General features: G+C 49.9%; 1 protein-coding gene across 1 annotated transcript; it reads left to right on the top strand.

Annotated features, from left to right (window-relative positions):
* Nucleotides 1-134: 134 nt before the first annotated feature.
* On the top strand, nucleotides 135-20,018 carry LOC137219082 (uncharacterized). The gene is given in 15 exon segments (XM_067727141.1): nucleotides 135-162; nucleotides 165-278; nucleotides 8,408-8,496; nucleotides 9,050-9,250; nucleotides 9,458-9,542; nucleotides 9,545-9,591; nucleotides 9,730-9,889; nucleotides 9,967-10,127; nucleotides 10,464-10,650; nucleotides 16,927-16,986; nucleotides 17,078-17,135; nucleotides 17,575-18,016; nucleotides 18,581-18,829; nucleotides 19,153-19,246; nucleotides 19,411-20,018. Coding segments are annotated over 15 exon segments (2,184 nt in total). The 3' UTR covers nucleotides 19,620-20,018.
* The last annotated feature ends 1,173 nt before the right edge of the window (nucleotides 20,019-21,191 follow it).

Genomic DNA, 21,191 nt, shown 5'->3' with positions numbered 1-21,191 from the left:
AACAGGCCAGCCCTGTTACATAACCCTGTGGCTGGGACCCTGGGGAGGCCGGGCTGGCGAGCAGGTGCTCAGCCCCTCCCTCGCCACCAACAGTGAAAATCTTTCTCTGGAGCCCAGCCTTGGGGTGGCCCAGCATGGAGGCAGCCACAGCTCTGGAGGTGGCCTCGGATCCACGCTGAAAGTGAAAGAAGCCAGCCTAGCGGATGCTGACGGAGCCCAGGCTTCACCTCGGCGGGGGGCCGTCAGCCCCATTCCCCAGCTCCTGCCCCCAACAGAAGGTGATCCATGGGGATGGGGAGTGAGCGTTGGGAGTTGGGAGGATGCGCTACCGCCCTGACTGCACCTCCATGGGTTTTGCGGATCTAAATGGTTTCACGGGATTGGTACTTAGGGTGGGGAAGCATCCATTGGAGCCCCCACCCCCTCCCTTGGTGGATTCTAGCTTGCTGCTCAAATGTCTCTGCTGGGTCTTTGCTTTTTACCTGAAAAGTCAGTGAATGATGTTTGTGGCAATTTACAGTGACTGATAATGATAGGTTTGTATTTTTACCTTTAAAATACGTCTGTCACAGGGACCTGATATACCAACGCCAGTCAGGAAGGGAATGAGGGGTGAGATGGTGTCCATCTGGACTTGGAGAAGAAAGAAACAAAAAGCTTAGAGCCACCGGGAGGCTAAGTGGTGAACAGTATGTGACGCTCCACTTCGCCCTTGGTAGAGCCGTGGGTCCTCCACCTACCCTACCTACATCTCCACTGGCTCCCACGGGAAACCCTAGCCTATTTGAGCCTGAGCTCCACGGAAGCAGAGACCGTCCGGAAGAATTTGGCTGCCTCTCTGTGGTCTCTGTGAGCCTCTCAACATAAAGGCATTTTCGAACTAGGAGGTGGTGGGTGCCCCTTCCAGCCCCAGAGTTCCCTGCCAGCAGCCCTGCTGCCCAGCCCCCAGACTGCCCCTGGCTGAGGCCTTTGTAGCTAACAGCTCTGTGACATTTACCCTGGGTGGCTCCCACTGCACCTGGCTCAGCCGACAGAAGTGGAAGACGGGAGCCTGGCTCTTCCCCTCTCCTGCGAGGTAATCGGCGGAAGCAACTACGGGGGCTGCACGAATCATTTAAGACAGTTCCCTGCACAAAGTCCCCACTTCTGGCCCCTTGGAGTCTTGAGTGCAGAGGATGCAAAGACCACAAACGAGACACCGTGGAATCCCTGGGTAAGGAGAGGTAAGAAAAGAAGACAGCATCTAGACTCAATTCCCAGGGCCACCTCCAGCAGCTCCGTGACCTTGGCCAAGTCAATGGACTGCTCAGTTTCAATTTCCTCTCTGTAAAATGGTGAGTAATAGTATCGACCTGGTAAGGTAGTCGAAAGGATTGTTGAGATAATCCAAAGTGCCTTGGAAGAGGCCAAACAAAGATACGAATAGATAATAAATTATTTCCAAGTCAGGGATAAAGACTGAGTTCTCCCTGCAAATAGGGTTGTGGAGGGAAAGTTTGCTGCCTCTTATCATCCTGATGGAAGATGCTGGGTCTTCAGAAGCTATTTGTATGTCAGGGGCAGAGAGCCGACCAAGTTTGCCCCACTGAAAAACAGGTAAAGAGAGCAGAAGTTATTGGGAACATACTAGGCTGGAATGGTCTTGAGGCAGAAAATCAGTTTCTTCCCGAAAAGGCCCAGGGAATAAGTCACAGGCAGAGGGAGAATGAGAGCCAGGACTGCTGACTCTCTGACCACTGGTCTCCACAAAATCCTGGGGGAGGGTGCTCATCCCTTCCACACTCCTCCCTCCTGACGGCCCCTGGCCACAGCCCCCAAGTGCGGCCTGAAGGGCCCTGATCTTGTGTGTGGCCTCAGGGCCACCAGCACCCAGTGACTCAACCCACCTACATGCCAGAGGTCACTAGCAGCAAGGACTCCTTGTGACATTGTGCAAAGTGTTTGCATCTGTTATCCAGTTGGGAAAAGAAGACATGAGTTCAAACCCTAGCTCTGTCCTGTGACCCAAGGCAAGTCAATCCACCCCTCTGGCTTCTATTTTCTCATCTGTAAATTGAGAGGTTGAACTAAATCAGAGCTCTTAACCCTTCGGTGGATATGGATCCCTAGGAAAATCTGATGAAAGCTGTGGATTCTTGCTCCAAGAAAAATACTCAACAAAGTTCAGGGAGTTCAGAGCATCACTGAAGCCTAGCCAGAGGTCTTCAGGGGGGTGCTATGGTGCTGGACTAGATGGCCCCCAAGTTCCCTGTGAGCACCAAGGACTTTTCCTTCCTCGTAACGCCTCCTCTTCCTTATGGGGAGCTCTATGGGACATAGAAGGGCACAGTGGCTAGCATGTGAGTACACATGAAATAGAGCAGGCATCAAAACGTTTGTGACATTAAAATGAACTGCAACTGGCCGACACGGAGCTTTTAGTCAAGAAAGACTGCTCCATGGCTAAAGAAGCAGAAGTAGGTGTTTGGCATTGGGAAACCATCCTCTGTCACTCTCAGCACTGCACAGAGGCACTGTGTCCTGGAGGCAACGCTGGGCAGGGGCCAGAGGAGAGCTTCCGAAAGAGTGAGAGATATGGGACAGACTGCACCCTGACATGGAGAAGACGGGACTCTGAGACCCAGTAGGAGGGCCCGTCTGCTGATCTCAGCTCGATTGCTTCCAACTGACCCTGTGTCCTCTTTCAGTCTGGACTGTTCTGTGTCTTCCAGGCTTGGGAAGCTGAATTCCTAGCCTTGAAGTGACCATCCTTCCTTCCTCCCTCCCACCCTCCCACTGTCCCTTCTTATCCTCTTTCTTCCTTCTACAAATATTTACTTTGTGTCTATTATGTGTCAGGCACTGTTACAAAAATGCACAAAATAGGCAAAAATAACTTCCCTTGTGGATATTACATTCTATGTAAGGAGATAGATAATAAATAGGCAAATAAAATATATAAAATAAGAGAAAGTGAAAACTGCTATGCTGAAAAGTAAAGCAGAGAAAGAGGAGGGTATAAAGTGCTGGGGTGGGAAGTGTACTTGCTGTTTCAAGCAGGATATTCAGTGAAAGTCTTGTTAATAAGGTCATCTGAGCAGCAACCTAAAGGAGACCAGAGAACAATGCATGCAGATATTGAGAGTGAAGGTTTTCCACAGACAGAACAGTAAGTGCAAAGGCCCTGAGGCAGGAGTGTGCATTATGGATTGGGGCCACTGTGGCTGTAGCAGAGTGAGGGAGAGAATAGCAGGTTTGGGGTCAAAGAGGTAGCAGGACCATTGTGAACACTGGTTCAACCCTGAGACAGATGGGCAGCCAGCGCAGGGTTTTAGGTGAGATCTGGCATGATCAGGTGTAGGTTTTAAGACTTTTCTGGCTGCTGAGTTAAGAATAGGCTATAGGCAGGCTTTAGACACTAGCAAGATTGTCAACTGAGAATAAGGATTCAGGAAAAGGTATGGAAGTTTTAGAAGAGGGTGTACAACAGTCACCCAGGAGAACAGGAGATTGAGTGAATTAGGGAAGTCTGGCAGATCTGCCAGGGTCCATTTGGAGGCAATGGCCATCAATTTAAAGTCAGCATAGTTTTGTAATATTTTTCCCCAGTCGTGTTTGGCTGTGTGGATGCAGACACTGAGGGGGTGTATTTAACTGGGGCTGGGTATTGCTAAGAAGTGGAAAAGGATTAGGGCTTTGAGTGGGTATGCAAGAGAGTGAGGCTAACGATGACCATGTAATCTAATTTGGGTGGGAAAGAAAGTGGTAACATGGAGGGGTGATGGAGAGTGAAGGGGTGGGAAGATAATGGATCAGAGGTCTCAGTGGGCTGAAGGATCACTGCTGGCAGAGCTTTAGAGGGAGGGAGCTGAAGGGATAGAGACTGTTCATTAGGTTATGCGACCTCAGAATTTAAGGCTCAAATACAATAGATGTTTATTCCTTACTAGCAAAACAACTAAAAGCAAGCGTTCCTACTCAGCAGATAGTTCTCCAGCACTAATTCAGGGACCCGGGCCTCTTCCATCTTGTGGCTCCGCCATGCCTTAGGGCCCCGTGATCGCCTGCATGCAGCTAGCAGATGGGAAATAGAAAACTCATTCATTAAAAGCCTCGACTCAGAAGTGATTCTCATCACTTCCACTCACATTTCACTGGCAAGAACTAGTCTCACTGTCATACAGCAAGTGGGGCCGCTCCTTCTCAGAGATCCCTATACTATGGAAGAGATAATATGTACAAATTGTTGTGAGCAATTAGCCATCCCTGTCATGGAGGTGGTGCTGAGAGAGTGGGACGCTTGAAATTCAGATTCTATAGTGGCTATAGTTATTGGTCTAGACAATGACCAAAGGAACCATGGGCTGAAGCAGGGGAGGACAAACTCATTGGAGGAGTGGCAGGCAAGGCTGGGAGCGGCCCTGCAGGGACTGGAAGTCTGGGTGTTGAAATGAGCAGGAATCATGACTGGAGAAATGTTGGAGAAAGTGACACTGAGCCAGGGCTACCGTCATCAGCGTGAGGGGGAGACTGCCACAAGGGGAGAGGGTGATGGAGTCTTTTCCTCAGAGAAGTATTGCCTATTTCTATGTCCTTTTATTTTTTCTGATCTTAGTTTCATGGCCTTCAAGGAAGTGACACTCTTGTCCTTCACAAGGTTTTTAGGTTTATTTTTTTGAAGTCACCACATTTCTTTCCCACCACACTCCTCCAGACAAGTTTCTGATAAGGTCAAGTCCACACCCTATGCATCTGCTAATGCTTCTGTAAGAAATGCTGGTATTTTTTGGATCCCTGGAAATCTCTGGGGTTTTTTGGGAGCCATAGCTTGCCTTGTGCATTTGCCCTCTTTTGGTAACCGTTCACTCACACAGGCCTGTGCATGTGTGTGCACACATGCACACGAACTCACAGTCTTGCACACTCACACACGCACACACTCCTCCACTATTTCAATGTGTCTATCTTGTTCCTTCATTCTCTGGGCCATAATTAATACCATCAATCTGAACTACACAGTCCTTAGGGAATCGCTGGCAGAAAGTCTTTAGCCATGTGAAACCAAGTTATGAGAGGATGGGAACAATTATTTCCCATGAGCAGAGAATAAGGAAATGGGCATAAACCTCAGCAGGATGAAATTCGGTAGAATTAGGAAGGATTTTCTAATGAAGAGAAGTCGAGATCTCTGGACTTTAAGTAGTTTCCTCTCCGCTCCTTTTTAAGACAGTATTCTGTCTGAGAGAAATTCAGTGCTGAGAGCAACACAGCTCAGAAGCCAAGGGCTCTCAAAGGACTTTTCAAAATGTCTTTTACCTGAGACTCTATGAAGGGAGAAAATCTCATAGACAAACTGCGGCTGTCTCAGACCTGGTCTTAGAAACCCGAGGTTCTGCTTTAGGGCTGTAGCCTTTGGTTCACATCCCTCCTGGCATATGAAGAGGAGAAAGACCTTGGGTGTCAGGGAAAGCCATGTTTCTCCAAGGTCAGTACAATTAACACCTCGCTTGACTGTGGATGTGTGAAAAGAGATGTCCCAGATGAGCCCTCCTTTTAACACTCTTAGCAAGGGGTCAGATTGCTCTTGTTTGCTGGGCAGATTCAAGGCCTGGGGTGCTCTGGGGAAGAGCTTGCTGCAGCCCAGGCACCTGGAGCTGTCACACACTTTCACCTCCCATATTTTGTCAGCGGCTTTAGCCTTAAGCCCATCCTCTGCCCTCCCACTGGGGCTGGGAGACTGCTGAGAGCAGAATCCTCGCCTACTAGTCCTCAGACTTAGAACATTCCAAATAGTAACTTAAGTTTGTCCCCTACTGATTCACCATCTTGTCAGGGAATCCCACTTCTAAGCAAAGAACTGGCCCGGGAGCCCTCCAGGGAGGAAGAATCCACCATCCTGGCTGTCAGCCTTTCTCCTCTGTCTCTGCCCCCTGCTGGCATCCCCTCTGGATCTCAGGGCCATTCTGCTCATCCTCCTCCTAATTCTCCCATCTTAGCTTACGTTCCACATAAACTTATTTCTTTCATTTTTCTCCTTAGTTCAAGTGAAACAATGCTAACCTTTTCCAAGATACTTTTCTAGGAAAGACTAAGTGGGAACAAATACTATATACATCAGCATGCACCTACCTATAGAAGCCCCCTTCCTACCTGAGGTGTAAGCAGAGCAGGGCTCAACTGGCACCTCTTCCAGGCGTGACAGCCTGGGTTCCTTTCCTCACATCAGCCTTTTTAATCCTTGAGTGTGGCCCCCTGCCTTCCCTTCTTGGCCTCTTCTCTCCAGGGGCAAGATCACTGCAGGAGCCCTGACTGTGGTGCCCAGTCCCAGGTGGACACTGAAGGGCAGGTAAGTGGACAGATATGCTGTCATGCTCAGAGAACAGGTCCTTCAGACACACGTTCCTAGATGGTGCCAGCACGACTTCACAACCGGCCGTGAGGTCAACAGCAAAGCTGTTTCTCTCTCCCAGCCCTTTCCTTCCAGTCTTCTCCTTGCTCTGGGTGCTCACCAAGGTCCTTCCTAACTCAGAGGTTCTGTAGGCAGCGCAAGGGACAGCAGAGCCGGCTTCTCCTCAGCCCTCTCCCCGGCAAGCGTGAAGGGTTAGGTCCCCACTCAGCAGTGGGGAACCAAGCCCAACAAGATGAAGTTTTGACCCTCCTTTTCAATTGCCGCCCTCTTTTTGCAGAAAACCCTGAAGTCATATCCGTCTGTTCTCAACTCCTTGGTCGCTTGCCAAGATGGCCACAGGAAAGGAACACATCACACAACACTTCTTCTGTTCTTCATGCCCCGCCTCCACCCAAACTGCCAAAGTCGAACAGAGGGCAGCCGAGCAGGGTCATTCAGCTGCCTGGGTTCCGAGCTGAGTCCTTGCTGAGGCCTCAGGCCCTGGGCCGTACGGGCAGGACAGCGCTTAGAGCACTGGAGGCCCTGTACCACACAGTTCCCACTTCTGTCAGGGTAGAGGGGTGAGGCGCAGCCTAAGACAGCACAACCCAGGTTAAAACGTAAGCCACACGGTAAAAAAGGAAACTAGGCAAATAAAATGGACAGCATGCACTGAATATTTCTGTCTATCTTCATCCACAAAGCCCAAGTTATCTCAAGATGCTAATCAGGGCGGACTATGGAAGTTCCTGGTCTCTAAACAACGATCTACAAACTGAGGTGTAGGAAGAGCTTTGTAGACCCTTCGTTTGATTTATTTTCAATTTCACCATTCAAATTCTGCATTATGTAATGTACATTTTAAACAGTTCAATTTGTAAATAAACATACATACATTAGGGTGAATGTTCAGGGATGTATTTACAGGGAAATGTGTGTTATCAAAAAGTTTGGAATCGCTATCAAGCTGTTTGCCACAGTTGTGTGCTGGGGTGGAGTTCTTCCAACTGATAGGAATGAAGGAGCGGGGAGGCTGGGGAGTTGGTGGGAACTGAGACTGTCACACCCCCTGTAAGACTACAGCAGCGGGGGACTGTCTCTGCCTGAGAAAGGAGGAAGCAGTAGCACCAGAAGCCTGGAAAATGGAGTAGATTTCAGCTAGGACCCGAAAGGAACCCAGGTGGGATGTTTGCACTTCCTCAGCCAAGGCTGCCGGAGGCATCCTGAGAGGAACTTACACCTGGTCATTCCCCAAACTTACACTCAGCACTTTCCTGAGCATCTCCTGTCTTCATCCTGGAAGCCAATAAACATAATCTAATCTCTCTTCTCACTGGAACACGCCTGGAAGATCAAGGGGGAGTAAGCAGTGGACCTAATCTGTCCCAGATTCTGACTGTACAAAGTGATCCTCCACAGACTGGAAGACACTGTGCAGGCCCCTGAACAGGGCAGCCCTGCAGAGAAGGGACCAGACGCCAGCTCCCTCTGCAGTGACATCAGTGCTGTCCTGGTGGGGCCAGGGTGTTGACTCTGCCTGCAGAATATAAAGCTTTCTCCTCGGGGTCTGGCACCGAACTGGGGAGCGGGGCGGACACTTGGGGGTCAGGATTGACATTGAAAGTGGCCTTGAAAAAAGGAGTGTTGCTGAGGACAAATGTAGAAAAGGAGTGGAAAGACAGACCACTCGGACTGGACTGGTCTGTGCATAAACAAAAAAGAAATCTCAGTTGATGAAAAGTCGATGGTGGAGAGTTACCAATTAAAAGAAGTAGGTGTCAGGCTCGCGCTTCAGTGCTCTTTCTGCTGAGACTAACTCTCTCTACAGGATCCCACAGCTGGTTGCTTATCCCTAAATCCCAGTGAGACAATGGGAGCTATCTTCCCATTCCCCGAGAGAGGGCTTAATTTGCTCAGTGTTGCCTGGGTCACCTGGCCATGGAGCACAGCTAGATACAGCATCCACTTACACTTCCTCTAAACTCTCCTCTTCCCCCCAGGGAGGCTCACCACCCCGTTCTCTCTCTTTCCATCACTCAGAGCACCCCAAGATCTGGCTACCTCAGGCCCAGAGGCAGACCTACGTCCAGAAGGTTGGAGACACTCTGAATCTACTAATCCCGTTCCAGGTGATCATGACAGCCCCACGTTGGGTCCATGACTGGAGCCAGGCCAGGGTTTTGATTTGGAAACAAAAAACAAGAGTCCTGCTAGCAGTGGGACAGTCGTCCTAGCCTTGAATGGAAGGGGCATGTCACTGAGTGTGAGGCCAAACAGCCCTTCCATCAGCACTCCTGCGGGGTGTTGGGGTCAGGTCAGGTTGGGCATGCCCAGGTGATGATGTAAGGCTAATCCATGCCCTTCAGTCAGCAGGGGTCTGGGAGCGCTCAGTTTGGAGGGCTCTCAGGAGTTTGGGCAGCTAATTTTAGTCCCAGCTGCCCTGAGTGTCCATGACCTAGACTCTCAGAGGCGGGGAGACTCAAAGCCATCCCCCTTTCCCATGATCCTGAGGCTGTTGCTGAGAGACGGAAGTCCGCTGGGACAGTCCACCAACCTCTCACTCAAGGAATTTGCAGCTGCGAGTCAAGTCACCACGTGGACCTGGTGGATCTGACCCCTGTTGCAGCCGGGAGGGGCAAAAGTCCTCTCGGGGCAGCTCACAGCCTTCTCCCCATTTCTCAGGGCAAACCCCAACCTCAAGCCATGCGCACGCATGACGGCTGTGCCTTGGACGCCAGTCATGTGAGCATGCGGAATGGGGAGCGGGACTCCAACCTCTTCATCCGAGAGGCCCAGTGTGCTGACTTGGGTCACTACCAGCTCCATGTGCAGCTGGGTGGGCTGGAGGCCACCGCCACCACTGACACCCTGGTGATCGGTACAGTGGGGGGAATGGGAGACGACGTGGTCCTTGGGGGCTCCCACCCCAGCGTGAAGAGGAATCAGCACAGAGAGCCGGGGAAGCAGGGCTGTGGGACGCAGTGGTGGGTGAAGGGAGGGGTGGCTGAGCAGAAGCGGAGGGGCCCCTCCTGGTAATGTCCTGGCATGTGAGGCGTGCCATGCCCGCTGCCATGCTTGGCCCTTTCAAAGAGGCCAGGCTCTCCTCAGAGTATCAAGTTGGTGGATGTCTGGGGCTCCAGCGCTACCCTGGAGTGGACTCTGCCCCAAGACACGGGAACACACTCCTGGGATACGTGGTGCAAAAGGCTGACACCAAATCTGGGGTGAGGCCCAGCTGGGATGGAGGGAGGGAGGAACAGCACATTCTGGAATGGGACTCTGGTAGTTCCACGCAGTAGGCTGGGGTGGAGTGAGCTGCCAAAACAGGGGTCTCATTCTGGGCATCTTCCGGGGCCCCACAGCTGTGGCTCACGGTGCTGGAGCGCTATCACCGCGCCAGCCGCACAGTCTCCGACCTCATCGTCGGCAACTCCTATGCATTTCAAGTCTTTGCTGAGAACCAGTGTGGGCTCAGCCAGACAGCCTCTGTCACTGCCGACCCGGCCCACATCCAGAAAGCAGGTAAAGCACTGAGACTCAGAGCCAGGAAGAGTTAAGGAGAAAGAGTTGAAGACGGATGGGGCTCTCAGGCACTACAGCAAGGCCCTTCTTGGTCCCCTCGGCTACTGTTTACAAGACCGAGGGGTTTGTCCAGTGAGATTTCTCAGAAGCCCCGACGTTCACCCAGCCTCTGGCAGACTGCACTACAGTCATTGGCTGTGACACCCAGCTCTTCTGCTGCATCCATGCCTCCCCCAAGGTGAGCAAGGAGGTCTGTGGGTGGCTGTGCTGCTTTCTGCTTCTGCTCTAACCTTAGCTGTGTCGAAGAACATTCTAACCAAAACATTTGCTCCCGTCACCATCATCTGCCTGTTCCACAGCACATTACGTAGGAACACTCAGGGCACTGGTGTCCAAGACAGGCTGATGTGGATAATGTTTCCAGTTTTGCTTTTACTGTTTGTTCCTCATATATGAAGATGTCACTTAATGACCTGCTGGCAATTGGGCATGAGATTCAAAGCTGTCTCTCTGGCAGGGGGGCTGGAGTCCTGTTGGCTGCTCCTGACTCACCCCCCTCATCTTTATCTTCCAGCCAAAGATCATCTGGCTAAAGAACAAGATGGATATCCAAGGCAACCCCAAGTACAGAGCCCTCACTCACCTGGGAATCTGCTCCCTAGAAATCCACAAGCCTGGCCCCTTTGACGGGGGCATCTACATCTGCAAGGCTGTTAACCCCCTGGGGGAGGCGTCAGTAGACTGTCGGGTGGATGTGAAAGGTAAGGGCAGAACTCGCACCTTAAGGTGCAATCACCTCCTCTCTCCACAGGTGGGAAAGTCGAGGGCAGAGACACAAGCCTAGATGGAGAAGGGCTCGGGTTGCTTCCCCTTCAGGCCTTCTCATCACTGTCATCATCAGGATGTATTTTAGGAGCCATTTTTATCATCCATTCCTCATTTCTCTCCATCATAATTCTGTAATATAGGAAGAATCACTATTTCCACTTTGCAAAGGAGAAACCTAAAGCACAGGGAGGTGATTGATCAGTTTACCTGCGATTTCCAGTGCTGGTTAATTGAGGAGTTGGCACTATGGTGGAAAAGAGGCCAAGTCTGCTGGACCTTACCCAGATCATTTTTCATTAAACTATACAATCTGACTCAATCCAGGAAAGCTGTAGCTTTTTATTGGGCTTTTAAACAAACCAGAGGACTTTCGTCTCTAGTTGGTTAAATGGGAATATTGCACATCCTCTCTACCGCTTTTAAAGTATTCATTCATTTATCCATTCCTGTCCCCTTGCTCAGATTGCCATCATTGCATTTAGAATATCGTTTTATAATTATCTATTTACTGATCTGTTTCCCCATAAACTGTGAGCACTGTGAGGGCAGGGACCATCTTATTCACCTTGTCCCCCAGTGTCCAGCCCAGTTTCTGGTACACAGTGGGCACTTTCTAAGCATGTGCAGCATGACTCAGGAATGAATGGGCCATTACATGTCCTATTCTTCCCTCCGCATAGACTCTTAATTAGCACCATGGACTCCCCCCAAACCTGGAAGTATATCCCTTCTCGATGCTCTGAAAGGTTTCCCAGAGATTGCTGAGATGTTAAAACGGAGAGATGTCAACACAGAGAGATGTCTGAATTTTGCAGCTCCTAATTGAGGCACGCTAAGCAGACATGGGCAACTCTGAGGAAGGTAAGGAGAGGTACAGGGGATCTGAATGGAGTATTTCATGTTTATGGCTAGTGTTGCTGAGTCTGAGACAGATATATATTCCTGAGCCTTTCAACCATACACTCACTGGCAACCACTTTTCTTTTAACGACTTTTTTTCTTGTAAGTGAATACTATCATCCCTGTGGAGGGAATTTACCATAGATGAGGTCTACTTTTGTCACATCCTCTATGTATCTGTACTCCTCAAGTTGATGACAGGAATTAAACCTAGCGGCCCTCTGAAAAAGAGTGATAGCATCTACCTAATTGTAAGGGGGTTTTGTGGGAGGGAGTGAGCAGGTGCTGTAAGAAAAGGTGTCAAAGAAAACAATCAGGAGTGGAGGATGGCCGAGGTCACCACCACCACCACATGGCAGAAAAAGAGAGAGGAAGGTGTTCCCATCAATTAAGTGTTTCTACCTCAGTATCTTAAGCATGGTGAAAACCAGATGAGCTTGCTTCCTTTTTACTTTGAAGATTTTGGATTCCTTCCCTTCCAAGAGAAGAAAACCACTGTTATCATTATATGTCAACAATAACTGAACATGTGGGGAATGTGGTCCCAAGCAGCACGTTACTGGCAAAGGGCAACTCAGACAATCATTTAGAATTTGATAACTCCTTCAGACTCTAAATCACTCACAGCAGAAATGTTGTGTACAAACTGATGAGTGGGGTGAAAAGGAAGCTCATGAGAGAATTAAAGAGAACTGGTTCCCAACATCTCCTCTGACTTGCAGCTCCTGGTCAATGAAACCCAAGAATTAATTCCATCCCAGAAGCCATTTATTTAAGCCTCTCACTGATCTTTAGCAAATGAAAACCTTGAGGGATGCATTAAAAGTACAAGCTTCTGGGCTTCCCTGGTGGCGCAGTGGTTGAGAGTCCGCCTGCCAATGCAGGGGACACGGGTTCGTGCCCCAGTCCAGGAAGATCCCACATGCTGCGGAGCGGCCGGGCCTGTGAGCTATGGCCGCTGAGCCTGAGCCTGCGCGTCCGGAGCCTGTGCTTCGGAATGGGAGAGGCCACAACAGTGAGAGGCCCGCGTACCGAAAAAAAAAAAAAAAAAAAAAAAAAATAGTACAAGCTTCTCAGGAGATCTCTCTCTGCCAGCTGGCTTGCACAGCCAGTTCTCTCGCCATCCCTCAATTCCTTCTCTGCATTAAGGTTAAGGTTAAGGTTAATGTCATGTTGTGTTGGTGTTATCCTTGTTACTCTTAGTGCCCTTTTCCATTTCTCCTGGTCAGTGCCAGCAACGAAGCAGGGTAAATACAGAATTCAGAGCACAGGACCCAGGGACCATGAAAGGAGGTCACCTCAGCAGCCTGGATGAGCTCTCACTGTTTGCCGTTATGGCCACAACATACCCTCTCTTTTCTGTGCCTCCAGGAAGCCTGTGGAGAGACTGTGTTCTTAAGGAGCTCCAGCATAGTGTCTGTTTGGACTAATCTAAATAAAGGTGTGGATCCTCGCTGCATAAGTGTCCATCTGTTTGAGCCTTTCTATATAGAAAACCATTGAGAAAATTGGAATCCTTTAGCCAGACTGTATGGAATCTGCGGGCCCCCAGACTCCTCTTTCTCTTCCCATAACTACATTCTCTTCCACAGAGGTTCCTAACACTGTCCTTTTCTCTAGACAGTCTATGACAACTCTATACAGTATTAGGTGCTCAAAGGGGGATGCTCAAGATGACCTGCTCTCTTCCTCTCTGTGCTTTCCAGTATAAGCTGGAAAACAGGATTCACATCTATCACAGAGACACAGACAGCAGGACACATAAATACACACAGAGCTAATTAAAGATAGAGCACTAAGATGTGAGGGCCGGGAGATAGTGAAGAAACCAGTGCAGAGTCTCATTAAGCCCTGGGGAAAGAATAAAAGTGATGTGCTCTTGCTTACATGTTTTCATTTCTATAACAAATAAGATACTGAAGGCATTCTGTGATGGAATCTGCAAAAGATAGCAACAATTCCTTCCATCCTGGAATGGTCATGGTGCTCTTTCCACCAAGAGTTGGAGTCTTTTTCTCCCCCCTTGAATTTGGCTGACCATGTGCCCTGCTTTGACCAAAAGAATGTAGTGGAGGTGATGCTATGCCAGTTGAGAGTCTACTAGTCTCTGCTTTTGCTTTTGGAAGTCAGTTCCCATGTAAAGCATCTCAGGATAGATTACTGAATTATGGGAGGCCACGTGGAGGACAACCAAGCATCCCAGCTGACAGCCAGCATCACAGCCCTAGACATGTGTGGCTACCTTGGACCTCTCAACCCTAGTCAAACCCAATCTACTCCTCACGTAGAGACAGGCTGTCCTTGCACAGCTCTGCCCAAACTGTAAAATCATGAGCAGATGAATAGTTGCTGTTGTTTCAAACCACTGAATATTGGGTGGTTTGTTGCACAATAATACATAACTGAAACAGCTTTCTACGCATCAGGCATTATCTCTTTTAATCTTCATTTTACAAATGAGTGAGTTGAAGCTTATAAATTGCTCCAAGTTATGTAGCTGGAAAGTAGAAGTTCTAAGATTTGAATCAGGTCTGTTTGAATTCAAGTCTTCCCTATTTCCTCTTATCTCTTTCACCCAGGGACCCTCACTGTTTCGGTCTGGGTTGGAATCATGAGTTTAAGAAAGAAAAAAATTCTAGGAGGCAGTAAATATAAGGCAAGGTTTTGAGGAGGAAGTGGATATGTTTTGGCTGAGTGTGAAGAAGAGCTTTTCTGTTCAGACCAAAGGCCTATTTTCAGTTGAGGCCAAGTATCTATTCCAGTCTTTCTCAACTGGAGTTCTATGAGAAAGTCCCAATGCCCCAAGGCATTCATTGTATGTCATAAATTAACTTCTTCCTATGCATCAAGAATGTTACTAGTTATGTAGCATCCTTGGGAAAACTGAGAAAATAGTCAAACAAATCATTTGTAGAGTCTAAGGCACTAGCGGAACCCCGGCTGAGAATGTTGAGAGGGCCATTAGGGAGCAGGGGCCAGAGTCCCGAGACAGCCGGTCACGTACACAGTGACCAAGAGGCTTCCCGGCATTCAAGGAGAACTGCACTGGAATCCTTAAGTTTATCATTTATGCACTCAACACTATGCTCAAAGTACCTTCTCAACTAAGGCTTACCATGTGCCTGGGAGGGGGTATACTTTCTTCATTAATTCATTTCTTCATAATTTACCCCAAATCTTTAACTCTTATTCATACATACCATTTTGGAGTTGAGCTGAGGGGGACACGTTATTTCCCAGATTAGGTGCCTTACGCTGAGTGAAGAATTCTTGTGCCTGAAATCTATATTTTCTGGCTTTGTTGTCATTCTGATGGAAGAGAAAGCAGGTCCAGTGCTTTTTTTCTTCAACAGCTTTCAAAACCATAATTTGGTGACAGAAAATTGGAGATGAGTTTCCTTAGAAGAAACTAACTTCCAACTTGCTAAAACTGCCTCTTCCGCTTACCTGAAGGTGGGTGAAGAACTTCCCTACTCAGGCTGCTCCTAGGGGAAGACAGAATGCAGTTAATTAACAGCTTCTTTCCCTCTGATCTCCACTACCTGCCTGAAGAGAGAGAAGCTACTGGCTCTGGTTTTCTTACCTCCAAAGAATTTGAAAACTGCAAGCAACTAAAATTCCACTGTCACCAGGAAACCTACGGAAAAAGAGGCAATCCTCTTCTCTCAGCTTTTCCTCACACAAGCTTGCAAGTTCTGGGTCTCCCCACCCTCTCCCTTATCACACCACTAAATTCCAAGCCTCCTTTGCTCCCTGTGGCATTTATTACTGTAACATCTCACTCCTGCCAACCTCACCACCTCAACTTCACAACTAAAAACTCGGAAGTAAACAAAAAGCCTATAAACCGCCAAAATAATGGTCATAAACTCTGGGGACTAAAAGCTTAGGCTCTTTGTTTACGGGAAAGCTCTTCAACCATTCTTTTTGGGACTTTTAACTTAAAAATTTTAGAATATTTCTGAGAAGACTGGTGGCCCAGTCTATTCACAGGCAACCCTTGGAAACAACAAAGAAAATCCCTAATAAGTAGGCTTAAGCTTTTTGCACCACAGCTTTTAATTTAGAGGAAGGCACACGGTATAAAACTTGATGTTCATAACTATCCTCCTAACCATGTACTGCGACGGTCACGATCCTCTTAGATAAGCGAGGGGTCAAACATAAGCTCAGAGAGGTCAAAGATACTCAATATACTTGTCAACAGAGGAGCCACGGTTGAATCTGAACCCAAATCTCCTTGTCTGAAAAGTCCATAGTTTTCTTCACACCTTGGATGCCTCAGGTTCCGAATGTTCTCGCCTAAAAAGCCGATGGAAGATGTACGTCTTAGAGAACCTCAATATACCTAAAATATAAATGTTTAGTTGCTTCCGTGAATACACCTGAGGGATCAGGCTAACACTGCGCTTCCGAATGGAGTGAGCCAAGTGAGCCCAATAAAACGAATTTCCTCAGGCAGAGCGTTAGTTCTAGGGCCGACCGCCGCAAGGGGCGTCAAAGCTCAGCTCTGCCTCGCACGAGAAGGAAGGGGCGGAGAAGAGGGGGACGGCAGGTCGCGAAACTCTCACTCATTGGCCCGTTCCCTCGCGCGTCGCCGCGAGGTCCCGCCCCTCGCAGGCCCGGCTCCGGGAGGGAAGCCGAACAAGGTCTCCCGGGCAAGCAAGCGCGCTCGCGGCCTCCTCGCCTCAGCCCTCCAAATGAAGCCTTTCTTGGAACGGCTTTCCACTCGGCCCCCACCTGCGGACTTCCGGCCGGCTACCCTTCCACCGCCCCGCCCCACAAGGGCGGAGGATGCTGGCCTTCACCAATCATTGAGCGCGTGTGGTAGGAGTGGGTGGGGCCTGAGAGATTCGAAAGGAGCCCCGCCCCCTCGGAGCGGGTTCCCTGGACAAGGTTGTGGGAGGAAAACACCTTCCGCGGGAGGTGAGGCGAGTCGGAAAGTGAAAACTGAGGGTGGCGTGGAGGTGTGGTGTGGGCGTGGTGCCGCGGAGAGTAGAAAGGTGGCTTGGGGAGAGGAAGAACCCGGAGGGTGATGTTGGGGAGGAGGATGGGGCGCGTAGACCGCCCCAGCGAGAAGAGGTCGGGTCGCAGTGGGGCGGGGGCCAATGTGCGGAAGGAGATGGGAGGATGGGGCATCTGTCGGCACTTGCTCCGGAGGTAAGAGTACCTCAGTTACAGGGGCAGGTGCTGCTGCTGGGACGCCTGCTTTACCTCCATAGTGACTCCCAGCCCCTGGCTTTTACCGAGTCTAGCTGGGAGGCCTTGGGCAGGATGGAGACCTGAGGAAAGGTATATTTTCTCTCCAGCTCCGGGGTCTAAGCTGACTTTTGCTCCTGCTGGCTGGAACATGGAAGATTTAGAAGAAGGTAAGGAAACGCTGGAGGGAAGAATGAGGCCCTGTGATTGAGAGCCGTGTTAGGGACCAAAGGCTGGCATTCCTTCTCTCCTCCCCTACAGATGTAAAGTTTATAGCAGATGAGACCTTGGACTTTGGGGGGCTGTCACCATCTGACAGGTAGTAGACTCTTTATCCTACTTACCTTCTTCCAACAATGGTTGTCTCTAACACCTTACTGCTGAATTATTGGCCTTAGGTCTGGATTGGTAATTTAGCAAGGTTGGGTGCACTGGGGCTTCTGGGTGGCTGGTTGACTTCGCCCCCTATGACACTACTGGGGAAGGGGAGAAGGGATAAGCTGGAACGAGATTTCAGGGTGTTAAGAAGAAGGGTAAGTGGATTTGCTTCATGTACATCCTGGCATAATTCCCAATGTCAGTAAGTGCTGAAGGCCTCCTAGAACTGGCTGTCTCATCACTTAGATCTCACAGCCAGCACGGGTATCAGGGTTTGGGGTTGTGTTCCTAGCTCTGTAGTGGGGGTTTTGCCCAGTCTCCCTTGTAGTCTCCTGCTCTCTTCTATGTGGGCATGGTGCCTGATTTGTTTTCTTTCTCAGTCGAGAGGAAGAAGATACAGCAGTGTCGGTGACTCCGGAGAAACCCCTCCGACGAGGTCTCTCCCATCGAAGTGACCCAAATGCAGTGGCCCCCGCCCCCCAGAGTCTGAGGCTCAGTTTAGGCCCCCTCAGCCCAGAGAAGCTGGAAGAAATCCTCAGTGAAGCCAACCGGCTGGCAGCTCATCTGGAACAGTGTGCCCTGCAGGAGCGGGAGAACACCGGTGAGGGCCCGGGGCCTCGAAGGGTGAAGCCCAGCCCTCGGCGGGAGACCTTTGTGCTCAAGGACAGTCCTGTCCGAGACCTGCTGCCCACCGTGAGCTCTTTGTCTCGGAGCACTCCCTCCCCAAGCAGCCTGACACCCCGACTCCGGAGCAGCGATAGGAAGGTGTCAGTCAGGGCTCTTCGAGCAACATCTGGAAAGAGGCCCTCCAGCATGAAGAGGGTGAGTGTAGAGGGTTTGGGTTAGATGTGTGCCCCCGACACTGTGCCTGACTCAGTGCAGGCATAGAGCAGTTTCCTTGTTGGTAAAATAGAGATAGTCAAATTCTACCTCATAGGACTGTTGGAATTAAACGAGGTACCATAAGCAAAGCACTTACCACCGCGTCTGTGCGTGAGCTCTATAATGCTTATGGTCCGCTCTCAATAAATGGCATTGGTGATGATGATGATGATGTTGGCAGCTAACTTCTGCTCTTCCTCACTGGGATCTAGGCAGCTCTCCACCTCTGTCCCTTAATCAGCCAGCAGAACAGATTCTTTTTCCATTCTAGTCCTTTTTTTCCCCTCTTTGTGCTTCAGGAGTCGCCCACTTGCAATCTGTTCCCTGCATCCAAAAGCCCAGCATCTTCTCCTCTTGCCCGATCAACTCCTCCAGTCCGGGGGAAAGCCGGGCCCAGTGGGAGAGCAACAGCAAGTGAGAAGACCTGGGCAGCAAAGCTGTGGGTGAGTGGGAGGAGGGAGGATGCGGAGCTGACCCTAAAATTCCTCTGCTTCTCTCCACCAGGCCCACCTACCTCTGTCAGACCAGTCTTGGCTCCACAGCCTTCTACCAGCAACTCTCAGCGCCTGTCTCGGCCACAGGGAGCAGCTGCTAAACCTTCCAGTCGACTGCCTGTTCCGTCGGCCATTCCCAGGCCTGCCAGCAGGATGCCACTCACCAGCCGGAGTGTACCATCCAGCAAAGGTGCCCTTCCTCCAGATTCCCTGCCAGCTCGGAAAGGACTTCCAAGACCAAGTGCCGCAGGGCACAGAGGTGAGAAGAATGGCCGTAAGGATAAGAAATCAGGAGGAAGAATACCTACCCCTGCCCAGCATGAACGCACCCTCCCAGAGTTGGTAGCAGTGACTTTCTCCACCCTCATTACAGCTCTGTTTGAAGATGGGAAGGCTGAGTTAAGGAGAGAATGTGGGCCTGGGCAGAGTTTGAGCCTCAGTTTTCAAATACCATATGTTTTTTATCTTGGGTGGGAAGAAAGGCACTAATCCCAAACTCACTCTACCTTCATCCAGTATTTCTTTTTGAGAAGGTCACTTGAACCTTCTGCTAACTCATGTCTTTCGTTAACACCCATCAAGGTCCTGTTTCTCAGCGACCAAATCTTCCCATCCCTGGTGCCGGTCGCAGCAATCTGCAGCCCCCCAGGAAAGTTGCAGTCCCAGGACCTACCAGGTAAGACAGGTTGAGATGCTGTCTCTTTCTCCCTTGATGGGGATGACAAGGGGAGCCTGGAGGGGCAGGGAGTCCCATTTCTTCCTGAACTTGAACTCAGCTGGTGACAAATGGGCTTGTGAAAGAAGGGCTATTTAAAGCAGTTCCTTCTTCTGTCTCTTTAGGTAAAGAGATCAGGACAGCAAGCAAGAATTCAGTAGCAAACTACTATAGTCACTGCCTGGACTCACCTCTGTATTCAGCTTCCCAAGCTCTCTCCTTGGAGGCAGGCCTGACTCCAGCAGATTCTGGCCCAGGGACAGAAGGAAGAGCTGCCACCATGGCTGGTGCCCCAGGAGTAGAGACCATGGGAGATAGGGTGGATTCGGGTTGAGCTGGAGGGGAATCAAACTCTCAGTTGAAACAAGATAGGAAAAAGAGGTTGCCTCCCAGTGGTGAAGTTAAACAGGAAATAAGAAATGCTCGAAAGTGGCTTGTCCTCATCCACCCCCATTCTTGTGTCTAGCTCCACAGAGTTTGATTTTCATCCCAGGCTTTGGTTCGATGGACATTTACATGTGAATGGCCTCTGTAGCTAACCTCCGTGCTCTCCAAGGAGCAGTCCTCCTGAATAACATCCTCTGCTGGACTCAGGCCTGTTTGGAGAGGCAGAGGCAGGCATCTGGTCTCCAGAACTTGTTTCCTGTGGATTCTATGACTCCTAACAGGCCAGTTTATGATGAGCTTACTCCATTGGTCTGCATTTTTCTAAAATAAAATGAGTATATTTTTATATTCTGAATACATGTGGAAGTAAATCCTGCTCTAATGTCTAACAAATTTAGAGTAAACTCCTGTGTAATTCCAATGAGGGAGCCAGGATGGGCTTCCCAGGCAGGGGTCTGAATAGGCCTTAGGCCCTTGAGATTCCAGCTAATCAGGCTATGACTAGCCCCCTTGTTGGCATTCGATGGGAACAGGCTGCCTTTTTCTAGGCATTTCCAGGCTTCATATGTTATTAGAAGGTCCAGATCAACTTAAGTAGAGTTTATTTACTTATTTTTTTGCGGTATGCGGGCCTCTCACTGCTTGTGGCCTCTCCCGTTGCGGAGCACAGGCTATGGACGCGCAGTCTCAGCGGCCATGGCTCGCGGGCCCAGCCACTCCACGGCATGTGGGATCTTCCCGGACCGGGGCATGAACCTGTGTCCCCTGCATCGGCAGGCAGACTCTCAACCACTGCGCCCCCGGGGAAGCCCTAAGTAGAGTTTAATTCACAGTATGTGAGGCTATCAAACCAGGGTCTTGGTAAATTATTATTTATATTCTAAACGTGCATGTCCTTTCCTGGCAAGAGAATGGATACTCCTAGGAATTCAGCATCTTGTCTGCTGTACTTATGGGATGAGGGGGCCCTCGGGTGGGTACCCTGGTGTTCAGGTTTGCTGATTGCCTCAGGCAGAAGATGCCTGAGCACCTTGTTATGTTCTGCCTTACGTCTTTAGAATTGTTGGTGTTCTCCTCTTCTTACCCCTACTAGACTTGAGGGCTGGCGCCAGGATTTATAAACCTCTGCAGTGCCTAGTGTTGTGATTTGTATGTGGTGGAGAGTTCTATTCATTTATTGAAAAAATATTTGAGTGCAAGTTGGGGGGGGTGTTTGTTAAATGAATGACAAAAGATTCATTTAACAGATTAACTAGGGGGTCTCCCTTTTCTCACAGCCTTCGATTCTTGGAAATGCCAGAACCAGCCCAATTCCTTATGAGTTTTGAGAGGACTTTTCCTCCTTGGAGGCCAGGCCCTGACTTAAGGAAGTCAAGCAACTGGGCCAAGGGAGTGAGTTCCAGCTTGTGCCCCGCCCCCCCAGGTTTACATGCCGATAGGCCCCCTTCTGAGGCACTAAAAGGCCCTTCCCCTGTTCCTGGGCCAGGCCCCCACCCCGGGGCTTTCTTCTTTTTATAGC

The sequence above is a fragment of the Pseudorca crassidens genome, chromosome 2, assembly GCF_039906515.1.
Source record: "Pseudorca crassidens isolate mPseCra1 chromosome 2, mPseCra1.hap1, whole genome shotgun sequence".
NCBI classification, from domain to species: Eukaryota; Metazoa; Chordata; class Mammalia; order Artiodactyla; family Delphinidae; genus Pseudorca; species Pseudorca crassidens.
The sequence above is the reverse complement of the archived record's forward strand: the minus strand, read 5'-3'. Positions and strand labels throughout refer to the sequence as shown.